Below are 12,845 nucleotides of genomic sequence, written 5' to 3' on the forward strand. Positions count from 1 at the left end.
TTTAGTGGACTTGGTTGCTTTAAATTGTTTCTTTGGTCAAAACTTTTTATTCCTGTCTGTCCTGCCTTTTTATACAGCTATAACAAGAACAGCTACTCCTATTGGAAACCTCTTTCTACATTTCTGTTGCAGTAACAACTGTACAATTTTGAATTTCTCATTGCCTTCTGTTCAGATGACAATAGTCACCAGGGCAAATTTAGATGGAGAATCTCCTCTGCAGAGACGGACAACAAAATAACCTGTCAGAGAATCCTAATATTACCCCACACTGTAAACTGCTTTGGCTAGAGATACACTTTTGATACATTTTTTTAAACTGATCACCTAAATAAAAAAAAAGATAATATTGTTCCAGTTTATTAATGTTAGCGTCAACTGAAAACATAATGTATGTGAAGCTTTCACTCCAACTTTAATCTATAGTGACCTTATTAATGACGTATTGGAAAAGCCAATTTATTTGGTGATTGTCAAAGACTTTGGTCTGTGTAGACCAGTACTTTCTCAACCTTTTTAACATGGAGGAACTCTTGAAATAATGTTTCAGTCTCAAGGAACCCCTGTTAATTATTACTATATCTGCTGCTCCTTGCACATTAGTGTGAAGGTCAGTGGGAAGAATGTTTCTTACATGTGTGGTCAGTGGGAAGAATCTGCCTTTTTTCAAATACATAAAAAGATAATTAATGTCAGTGGGTACTTATCTGAGTGGCAGAAATTACTCTTTGTTTAAGGAAACGCAAGCAAAATCTAGAGGAACCCTAAGATTCCACAGAACCCTGGTGGAGAAAGGTTGGTGTATACCAAGGGTGTCCAAACTTTTGACCTTCCTGGGTCACATTGGAAGAAGAGGTATTGTCTTGGGCCACACATAAAATACACTAACAAGAAGGATAGTTGATGAGCAGAAAAATATGGGCAAATTAACGATCTCTGATATAGATAATGTACCTACAGTGCCTTGAAAAAGTATTCATACACCTTGAAATTGTCCACATTTTGTCATGTTACAACCAAAAACATAAATGTATTTTATTGGGATTGTATTTGATAGACCAACACAAAGTGGCACTTAATTGTGTAGTGGAAGGAAAATGATAAATGGTTTTCATTTTTTTTTTTTACAAATAAATATCTGAGAAGTGTGGTGTGCATTCATATTCAGCCCCCTTTACTCTGATACCAGTAACTAAAATCTAGTGGAGCCAATTGCCATCAGAAGCCACCTAATTAGTAAATAGAGTTCACCTGTGTGTAATTTAATCTCAGTATAAATACAACTTTTCTGTGAAGTCCTCAGAGGTTTGTTAGAGAAGAGTGAATAAACAGCATCATGATGGCCAAGGAACGGACTAGACAGCTCAGAGAAAAAGTTGTGGCGTTTAAAGCAGGGTTTGGTTATAAAAAAATATACCAAACTTTGAAAACCTCACGGAGCACTGTTCAATCCATCATCTGAAAATGGAAAGAGTATGGCACAACTGCAAACCTACCAAGACATGGCCGTCCACCTAAACTGACAGGCAGGGCAAGGAGAGCATTATTTAGTGAAGCAGCCAAGAGGCCCATGGTAACTCTGGAGGAGCTGAAGAGATCCACAGCTCAGGCGGGAGAATCTGTCCACAGGACAACTATTAGTTGTGCACTCCACAAATCTGGCACATCACCCTGAACACACCATCCCCACCCGGAAACACGGTGGTGGCAGTATCATGTTGCGGGGATGTTTTTCTTCAGCAGGGACAGGGAAGCTGGTCAGAGTTGTTGGGGAAATAGATGGAGCCAAATACAGGGTAATCTTAGAAGAAAACCTTTTGGAGTCTGCAAAAGACTTGAAGATGAGGTTCACCTTCCAGCAGGACAACGACCCTAAACATACAGCCAGAGCTACAATGGAATGGTTTAGATCAAAGCATATTCATGTCTTAGAATGACCCAAAGTCCAGACCTAATTCCATTTGAGAATCTGCGGCAAGACTTGAAATTGCTGTTCACAAACCAATCTGAAAGAGCTTGAGCTATTTTGCAAAGAAGAATGGGCAAAAATTTCACTCTCTAGATGTGCAAAGCTGGTAGAGACATACCCAAAAAGACTTGTAGCTCTAATTGCAAGGTGGTTCTACAAAGTATTGATTCAGGGGGGCTGAATACAAATGCACGTCACACTTTTCAGATATTTATTTGTAAAAAATCTGAAAACCATTTATCATTTTCCTTCCACTTCACAATTCTATGCGCCATTTTGTGTTTATCACATAAAATCCCAATAAAATAAATTTACGTTTTTGGTTGTAACAAAATGTGGAAAATTTCAAGGAGTATGAATACTTTTTCAAGGCAATAAAACTTATTAATTTATAACTTTAAAGTGGATGTAAACCCAATGTCATCCTTTCTAAACTACTGCCATGGGGGTTATCTATAAGGATATACATGCCTCCTGCATGTATCTTTACCTGTCAAATGTCTCCCCTCTGTCTGTTATTAGACCCGAAAAACTGCAGATTCTGTGGGTGGGTCTGTTGTCTGGAGCTCGGTGGGTGGAGTCGTGATGTCAGTAGACTCCCCGCCCACCTCTACACTCCCCTTGTCAATATGCATTTTCTCCTGTGTATTTCTAACACTGAACTTCTGCTATGATCTCTAACATCCAGTGAAAAGACAGGAAAGTAACCACATGACTTCAGCATGCCAAATCATGCTGAGGTGTGGAACAGCCAATCCTTGCAGAGCTGCTGAAGAAAGGAGTGGGAGGGAATTAAAAAATAATGCATGTCTTAGGCTAGTGCACGAGATGTAAATCACCTGTCACTCACAGCAAGGGGGAGGATTTGACAACGTTTTTCTCTATTTGTCAAGTTTTATCTCACTGAAAAATAAAAGAGGATTGCTCAGAGATGGATTAACTATTTGTGGCAAGACTGGGCTCAAATGATAGGAAATCTTATACTCTACATTATGACATTAAAAAAAAAAAAAATTTCAGGTTTACATCCACTTTAATAATACATTTTTTTTAGGTAAAAGAGAGCAGCATGAAGCTAGTGCAATATTTGACACTGTTTTTGATAAACTAACGCATCAATATCTGGTTCGATGGTTGTAGTAGCAATTCTCAAGGTGCTCATCAAAAATTTTGGCTCTAATTTTGCCCTTCCTGTGCTTCATCCTTTAATATAACTGCTTACAAATATAGGTGGTGCTGAAAACTGATGACATGCATAAGGGGTGATTGTAAAGAGTGGGAAATCTTTCTTTGTGTAGATAAAATCTATAAATGTCCATTAACCACTTCAGCCCCGGAAGAATTTACCCCCTTTCTGACCAGAGTGTTTTTTGCGATTCGGCACTGCGGCGCTTTAACTGACAATTGCGAGGTCGTGCGTTGTTGTACCCAAACAAAATTGTTGTCTTTTTTCCCACAAATAGAGCTTTCTTTTGGTGGTATTTGATCGCCTCTGCGGTTTTTATTTTTTGCTCTATAAACAAAAAAAAGCGACAATCTTGAAAAAAAACACAATATTTATGTACTTTTTTGCTATAATAAATATCCCCATTTTGTTAAAAAAAAGCAAGTTTTTTCTCAGTTTAGGCCGATACGTATTCTTCTACATATTTTTGGTAAAAAAAATCTCAATAAGCGTATATTGATTGGTTTGCATAAGTTATAGCGTCTACAAATAGGGGATAGATTTGTAGCATTTTTATTATTATTTTTCTTTTTACTAGTAATGGCAGCGATCTGCGATTTTTTTCATGACTGTGACATGGCGGACACATCGGACAATTTTGACACATTTTTGGAACCATTGGCATTAATACAGCTATCACTGGCAGTGAAGGGGTTAACACTAGGGGGCGGTGAAGGGGTTAAATGTGTTCCCTGGGAGGTGATTCTAACTGAAGAGGGAGGGGACTAACTAGAGGAAGTGACGGATTGTGGTTCCTAGCTAATAGGAACACACGATCTGTCACTCCTGTCAGAACAGAACAGGGAAGTGTGTGTTTAGTCTCCAGCTCATGATCGATCGTGGCCGGTGGTCATGGCGACCGTCGGCCACAAGCATCGGCACCCCCACTGTGCAGTGAGCTTGCGTGCCTGCTATCCAGACCCTGCAAGCCGACGTATAGCTACGTGGTTTCGCGCAGGGGAGCCAACCTGCAGCAGTACAACTGTGGCAGCTGGTCCAGAAGCGGTTAACCACTTTCATACGAGGCACGTTTACCCCCTTCCTGCCCAGGCCAATTTTCAGCTTTCATCGCTGTGGCATTTTAAATGGCAATTGCGCAGTCATACAAACACGGTACCAAAACTACATTTTTATCAACTAGAGCTTTCTTTTGGTGGTATTTAATCACCACTGGGTTTTTTCTATTTTTTGCTAAATACATGAAAAAAGACAGAAAATTTAGAAAATATATGATTATAAATGTTTGCAAACAAATAAACTTTCTTCATAAATTTAGGCCAAAATGTATTCTGCTTCATTTCTTTGGTGAAAATAACCCAAATCAGTGTATATTATTTAGTCTGTAGGGACATTATAGACTTCAAAATCTATGGTAAATGTCTGAAAGTTGATCAATCCTGATGTACTGATGGCTTATCCCATTTCTTGAGGCCAAAAAATGTCAGGACAGCACAAATATCCCCCAAATGACCCCTTTTTGGAAAGAAGACAGTCCAAGGTATTTAGTAAGAAGCATGGCAAGTTACAGTATATTTCATTGCTATAAGCAAGCATTTTACTGAATGAAACTGATGCATTCAGTTTGTTTTGATGTAAATAGCTGTGATTGGCCTGAGCTAACCACATGGTACAGATGGGCTGTGATTTGTCCTGTCTGTACTATGTGATCACATTGACCAATCACAGCTAGCAACACAATTGTACACAATGGATGACATTAAAGGAAGCCATCCATTGTTTACAACTGTCATCTAATTTGCTGTGATTGGTCACAGCGGTCACATGGTACTGGCAGCGAGCCGGCACATTGATCAGTCATTGGCTGTGTCCCGTGGACACAGCCAGTGACAGATCATGCCGCTGTGCGGCTCCTTTTGAGAGTTCATCATATGACGTCCACTCAGAAAGAGGAAAGTCCTGCTCGACTGCTTGTGTTAGTAGGTACATTTTTACATTTTATGTTGTGTACTCTTAAAATCTGTCAAGATAGAAATATGGAGGCTTCCAAGCCTGGCCGTTCCTACTGAAAACTATATTTGCTGGATGCAAACCTGATTATTGCTTTCAATACTTTCTAAATCATTGACCCTAAACTGGTTGGGAGATAAGAACCTATGACTTTTTTCTCTGATTTCCTGATCCACAAGGGTCAATGTGACCCTTTTGAAAAGGTTGGTAGAGGCAGCCCACTTTTTCTCTTTAGGGATTTTACTTTAATACATCAGCAAGGCAGTATAGTGAAACCCGAATAATTGAAACTATACAGATTATAAAGGCTTTTATTGATGGAAGAACATGACTTTACTAGAATAAGCTAGGTATACAGGTAGACTGCCTTAAGCGATATTTGATCTCGCTATTATGTTACGGTTTGTGCATCCTTTTTATATATGTTTATATTAACTGTTTGTGTCTGAGCTTTACTAAAACTGACATTACATGCCATAAACCTAGAGTCAAGAAAGCAACAAAGAACAGAACAATAAAACAAAGGCAAGCATGAAAGACATCCAGGAACAACTTGAACGTAGCATGGAAGAAAACTTGGTTCTTCGTGGGAAACTAGGGGAGAGTGAGAAAGAATTAAGAAAACATCTAGAAGAGTAAGATTTTCTTTCGGTTAAACATGATGAATTTTTTGTAATATATGTCTGGTTTTCCCAGGGTTTTGTATAACATTTGTACTTTTGTTTTCAGTCATTCGCGTCAGGTGTACTAATTGACAAGTGTACAGGGAAGCTCAGGTGTTTAGCATCAAAGGCATACCTTAAAGTAGACCTGTTACATTTTTATCAAACGGCATAGGAAGGCTTTTGACACATTCATTTTAAATATGTATTTTACATGCCTATCTAGCTGATGCTAAACATACTTTAACTTGCAAATATCCCACAGACCGGATACTTCTTTTCTTATATGTGGCGTTAAGCTATTTTGCAGAGCAATTCTTATTTGAATGTACCATGTTAAAAACAAGGCACTGTTACCCCAAATCTAATTGAGTGCAAACCAGATGAAATAATTACAGAAAAAAAGGCTTATTAATCATATTTAGTACCCGATTTAAAAAAAAAAATGAAAGAAAAATATTGGTACACATTTTAAATGATTCTTGATGAGTTGCAGAAGGTTACCAGGTAAACTACTGGTTAGTTCAACTATATCACTGGATGGCAAACATTAGCATCATTTTATGACATTTGAGGACATCACCAGGATCTGCACGAACCCACACCATAATTCCCCATCCACCAAATGATTTGGACCAGTACATCAGAAATCTGATGTAGTGTCTTCAGATATGGCTTGGATATGATCCATATTGCATACAAATTGCATTGCACTTGCATTATTTTTCTGGCTTCAGCCAAAACATAGTAAAGCTAGTGCCCCAGTAGATGCAGTCAGGATAATATGTAGAATCTGATTTCCTCCCGTTTATAGTACATTATGATTCAAGATCCAGGCCAAGACACTTCTTCTAAAACAAAGTACTGTGGAATCCCCATTGAGGGAAATATTTTTGGATTCATAAAAACAAAAAATTCAAAAAAAAAGATTGCTAAAAAAGTGGAAGACATTAAGAAACCTGTTTTGACCCTGCAGGGAACATGACAATTTTTTTTTTTTTTTTGAGTCAAGCAGCCTCTGGAGAGAAAAATGTGACTCCAATAATGGTAAAGTCAATGAAGGATAAGTATTTAAGCCACTTGTCAACAAGAACCAATGATCTCGAGTTTTAAGTTAAGAAAGTTGAGCACCTTCATTGTCAATTTTTTTGGGGTGCAGATTATTTTATTTTGTTTTTCCAAGGCTCCTTCACAGATACAGGGAATACAAATAAGCGTGCTTGCTGAATAACATGGGTTCTCAAACATCAGGCAACTCCTTGATTAGAATAGTTTCCTTCTAATGCCCCCTACACACGGTCGGATTTTCCGATGGAAAATGTCCGATTGGAGCGTGTTGTCGGAAATTCCGACCGTGTGTGGGCTCCATCTGACATTTTCCATCGGATTTTCCGACACACAAAGTTGGAGAGCAGGAGATAAAATTTTCCGACAACAAAATCCGTTGTCGGAAATTCCGATCGTGTGTACACAAATCCGACGGACAGAGTGCCACGCATGCTCAGAATAAATAAAGAGATGAAAGCTATTGGCCACTGCCCCGTTTATAGTCCCGACGTACATGTTTTACGTCACCGTGTTTAGAACGATCGGATTTTCCGACAACTTTGTGTGACCTTGTGTATGCAAGCCAAGTTTGAGCCAACATCCGTCGGAAAAAATCCTAGGGTTTTGTTGTCGGAATGTCCGAACAAAGTCCGACCGTGTGTACGCCCTATAAGGAATAAAGCAAGCGTGTGTTTTTTTTTTCTGGAATGAAGTGATAGTTGCCTAGAAATAAATGTTCCAGCCCTCCCTGAAACCTTTACCCTGCCAATGCTTTAAGGTCCAGACTCCCATTTATTCCTTCTTACTAGAGCTGCATGATTAATCGTTAAAGAATTGAGATTGCGATTTTACCCCCCTCCCGATCTTAAAAAAGCATTTCCTCGATTCAGTGCAGAGAGTTCTTTGCTCAAGCCGATGGCTGTCAAAAAAACAAAAAAAAACAGGCAGTCTGCCAAGTTTCTTACAACACTATAGAGAAACATTGTAACATATAGTTCTTTTAGATGAGGGGATGAACTTCTGTCTGTAAATGAGGTCAGTTTAACCACTTAAAGACTAAACCTTTTTTGACACTTGCTGCTTACATGTTAAAATTAGGGATGAGCCGAATGCCCCCCCCCCCCCCCCGGTTTGGTTCGCACTAGAACATACCGAACAGGCAAAAAATTTGGCAGAACACACGAACACTGTTAAAGTCATGGGACACGAACATGAATAATCAAAAGTGCTCATTTTAATGGCTTATATGCAAGTTATTGTCATAAAAAGTGTCTGTAGACCTGGGTCCTGCCCCAGGGGACATGTATCAATGCAACATTTTTTTAAAATATGTCCGTTTTTTCGGGAGCAGTGATTTTTTTAATGCTAAAGTGAAACAATAAAAATGAAATATTCCTTTAAATATCGTGCCTGGGTGGTGTCTATAGTAAAGTGGTGCATTTTTCCCATCTTTAGAACAGTACCAAAATTACATTTCTAAAGGAATAATTGTCATTTAACCCCTTCCCGCCGAGCGTACGCAGATGTGCATACTCGGCTTTCTGGGGTTGTACCGGGATAATGCCCGCAGCTGCAGGCATCATCCCAGTACTGTTTTTTAGAGCCAGCGATCGGCTTTCCAGGTATAACAACCGATGCGGCTAAAAGCCACTCTGCTGTTATACCGGAGGAGCGGGAGGGGACGTCCCCCCCCCCCTTCCGTCGCTCTAACCGGGCCTCCCGTTCCATCGGGAGGCCCAATGACCAATCGTCCGCCATCGGCGGCTGGGGACGATGAGCTGCTTCATTCCAGCCTCCTAATAGTAAACATGGAAGCGACGTCATGCCTATGGCGCCAGTTTAAAAAAAAAAATGACAGTATTCAGAATCGCCGAAAACGGCGATCTGAAAACTTTGAAGTGCAAAGGAGGGATCGGGGGTCTTTTAGACCCCCGATCCCTCCATAAAGAGTACCTGTCATCAATTATTATTGTCACATGTTTATATTCCTTGTGACAGCAATAAAAGTGATCAAAATTTTTTTTTAAAACACAATTTATTAATATAAAAATAAATAAGAAGAAAGAAAATTTTTTTAAAGCGCCCACGTCCCCGCGAGCTCGCGCAGCAAAGAAAACGCATACTGAAGTCGCGCCCGCATATGTAAACGGTGTTCAAATCACACATGTGAGGTATCACCACGATCGTCAGAGCGAGAACAATAATTCTAGCCCTAGACCTCCTCTGTAACTCTAACCTGGTAACCGTAAAAAAATTTAAATCATCGCCTATGGAGATTTTTAGGTACCGTAGTTTGTCGCCATTCCACGAGTGCGTGCAATTATAAAGCGTGACATGTTTGGTATCTACTCATCGTAACATTATCTTTCACATTATACAAAAAAATTGGGGTAACTTTACTGTTTGTTTTTTTTAAATTCATGAAAGTGTCTCTTTTCCCAAAAAGTTGCGTTTAAAACACCACAACATAAAATATTGCAGCAATCGCCATTTTATTCTCTAAATTCTCTGCTAAAAAAAAAATAAAAAAAAAAAAAAATATATATATATATATATATATATATATATATATATATATATATATATATATATATAAATATATATAATGTTTGGGGGCTCTAAGTAATTTTCTAGCAAAAAATTAACTTGTAAACATCAAATTTCATAAATAGGCTTAGTCATTAAAGGGTTAAAACTGATCGCAGCTGTAATGAATTTAAAAAAAAAAAAAAATGCGTGGCAGTCTCCCTAAAATCCATACCCGGCCCTTCGGGTCTGATATGGAAATTAAGGGGAACCCTGCGCCAAATTTAAAAAGAAAATGGCGTAGGGGGTCTCCCCCAAAATCCATATCAGACCCTTATCCGAGCACGCAACCTGGCAGGCCGCAGGAAAAGCGGGGGGCAAGAAAGCGCTCCCCCTCCTGAACCGTACCAGACCACATGCCCTCAACATGGGGAGGGTGCTTTGGGGTAGCCCCCCAAAGCACCTTGTCCCCATGTTGATGGGTACAATGGCCTCATCCCCACAACCCTTGCCTGGTGGTTGTGGGGGTCTGCGGGCGGGCTTATCGGAATTTGGAAGCCCCCTTTAACAAAGGGACCCCCAGATCCAGGCCTCCCCCCTGTGTGCAATGGTAACGGGGTACAAATGCACCCCTACCATTTCACAAAAAAGTGTCAAAATGTTAAAAACGACAAGACACAGCTTGGGGACAAGTCCTTGATTAAAAAGGAAAAAAATAAAAATGTCTTGCGATGTCCATTCATCTTCTTCACGCCGTGATGGACTGAAAAAGAAAAGAAAAAAACTCTGTAACCGATCCTCCTCTAAGGGAGGCTCCCGCCGTGTGACGCTTCATCACCTATGACAGTTCTTATATAACTGAGGGCGGGGACTCCCGGTGACTCCCGGTGACTTACCTGGGTGGCCCCGCCCCACTCTGACGCCACGAGGAAGCCACAGAAAAGTCCCTGTGGCATCAGAGGGAGGGGGTCACCCAGGTACGTCACCGGGTGGCTCCGCCCTCAGTTATATAAGGACTGTTATCAACAAAGAAGCGTCACACCACGGCAGCCTCTCATAGAGGAGGATCGGTTGTGGATTTTTTTTTTCTTTTTCGGTCCGTCGCGGTGAGATAGAAGAAGATGAATGGACATCGTGGGACATTTTTATTTTTTTAAAATGTTTTAATAAAGGACTTGTCCCCAAGCTGTGTCTTGTCGTTTTTAACATTTTGACACTTTTTTTGTGAAATGGTAGGGGTACTTGTACCAAATGGCCTGGTAATGGACTGGGGGGGGGGTCCCATGCTCTTTTTTTTTCAATGAGTTTTATCTATATTGCCCAGACCCGACATTTCATTACAGCCGCGATCAGTTTTAAATGACAATTTTTCCTTTAGAAATGTCATTTTTCTGTGGTACTGTTCTAAACACGGGAAAAATGCTCCACTTTACAGGCATACTATAGACACCCCCCAGGCACAGTATTTCATTTTTATTGTTTCACTTTAAGCATTAAAAAAAAATCACTGCTCCTGAAAAAACGTCCATTTTTAACAATTTTGTTTTCATTGATCCATGTCCCCTGGGGCAGGACCCGGGTCCCCAAACACTTTTTATGACAATAACTTGCATATAAGCCTTTAAAATGAACACTTTTGTTTTTTCGCGTTAGTGTCCCATAGACTTTAATGGTGTTCCGCCGGCGGCTTTCGAATTTGCAGAACATCTGAACAACCAAAATTCGGCCTGAACAACCAAAGTTCGGGCCGAACTTATGCTCCGTTCGCCCATCCCTAGTTGAAATCAGTATTTTTTGCTAGAAAATTATTTGGAACCCCCAAACATTATATATAATTTTTTTTTTTAGCAGAGACCCTAGAGAATAAAATGGTGGTTATTATTTTATGTCACACTATTTGTGCAGCGATCCTTCAAACGCAATTTTTTGGGGGAAAAATACACTTTAATGATTTAAAAAAAAAAAAAAAACGAAACACTAAAGTTAGCCCAATTTTTTTGTATAATGTGAAAGATGATGTTATGTCGCGAGAATGCGTGATCTTTATTATAAGCAAAAAAATTGTGCTTCTCATTTTAGCCAGAATCGTGCAGCTCTACTTCTTACATAAACTAGTTTTATGGGTTGCTGATTTTTTAAATATTTGACAGCATTCTGATCCATCTGTTTCAAGAGTTAACAGGGGTTCTTCAAAATCAACCAAACCACGCTTTGAACAATTGCAGACTTGACAAGTAATGTTCTACACTCACAATGTTTTTCTTTTTAGCCTTCACCTCTCTCATTGGAGTCCATGAGCCCCAGCCCTTTTTTTTTTAAAGATAATTTAGTTGCCTTCCTCTATGCAAACCCAACCTTTATTCCCAAATTTTTATTATACTTTTTAGTATAATTTTTGTATACTTTAGGATTTCCAAGCAGGCATTTTCTTGGTTCAAAATAATGTTAGTGTTTTTTACTTATTGTAATCATGCATACAAAAAAAGGTATCTCACAAAAGCAAAGCAAAAAAGCACCCCTTGTGTGCTTATTGATAGCAATTTCTGTCCTCTGACCCGCTGTTGACTCACTGACAGTCCCATTCACTTTAATGGGACGCCTGGTAATGCTGCAGTGACAACAAGGTGAGGGACGTGGCGGCAGCAGGTGAGTGGATGCCCGCTAACAGGCGCTGCCATGATGGATCTGAAATGACAGGTGCTCTTTAAATGTAAGGACTTATTCTTGCTGGTAGTTAGAATCGCTTTAATATTTGCAAACAAAATGAATGTTTCCTAATTAGAATAATAAGCGGTCAGGTTAGTAAAACGGCGATATCGGAACCGATTCAATCATACAGTTTGTAGTGTACATAGATTTGCAAAATGATGGGATAAAGGAATATTCCTGAACTTTGGCTATCTCATGGTACTGTGAAATTATGTAAATGCATCAATGCAGTGCATGTTATCTCCGCTTGCAGATCTTGGATTCATTGAATGAGTTTACCGAAAATTTAAATTTTGCAGAATATACAGCCTCATGCTACATAACTAAGCTCCATTTCGTGCTGAATAAACTAAATTATTAATGTATCATAAATAGAAAACTATCTTTAGATAGATTTTTACTCCAAAAGCATTTTATTAAAATTTGCTAAAAATCAAACAAATTGATTTAAATAAAATAAAATCAGTTTTACATAAAGAAAAATTTGATTTGATTGATTTATATCCACCCTGCTAAGAACCCACTTAACTAGAGTTTTGTTCTTTGGCAAAGGGAGATGCCTCAAATATACAGGTTTTCAAAACAGCTACTTAGTCCAATCATCATTCTTTAACAAAAATGTTTGCACTCACAACATATTAAGCAATGCTTTAAGATTCTGTCCCTCCCTAAGATGGGAGATAATTCTTGCTTAGGCTCGATTCACACCTATGCATGTTGCTTTTGAGCGTTTTTGGAG

General features: G+C 39.2%; 1 protein-coding gene across 3 annotated transcripts in view; it reads left to right on the forward strand.

Annotated features, from left to right (window-relative positions):
* CGNL1 (cingulin like 1) overlaps positions 1-12,845 on the forward strand; it is a 155,648-nt gene that overhangs the window by 53,329 nt on the left and 89,474 nt on the right. For all 3 annotated transcript variants that reach the window (XM_073618802.1, XM_073618800.1, XM_073618801.1), the window contains exon 6: positions 5,649-5,797. In XM_073618802.1, the coding sequence (XP_073474903.1) occupies positions 5,649-5,797 (149 nt within the window). The remainder of the gene's footprint in view (positions 1-5,648; positions 5,798-12,845) is intronic.

Source organism: Aquarana catesbeiana, linkage group LG03 (assembly GCF_042186555.1).
Source record: "Aquarana catesbeiana isolate 2022-GZ linkage group LG03, ASM4218655v1, whole genome shotgun sequence".
NCBI classification, from domain to species: Eukaryota; Metazoa; Chordata; class Amphibia; order Anura; family Ranidae; genus Aquarana; species Aquarana catesbeiana.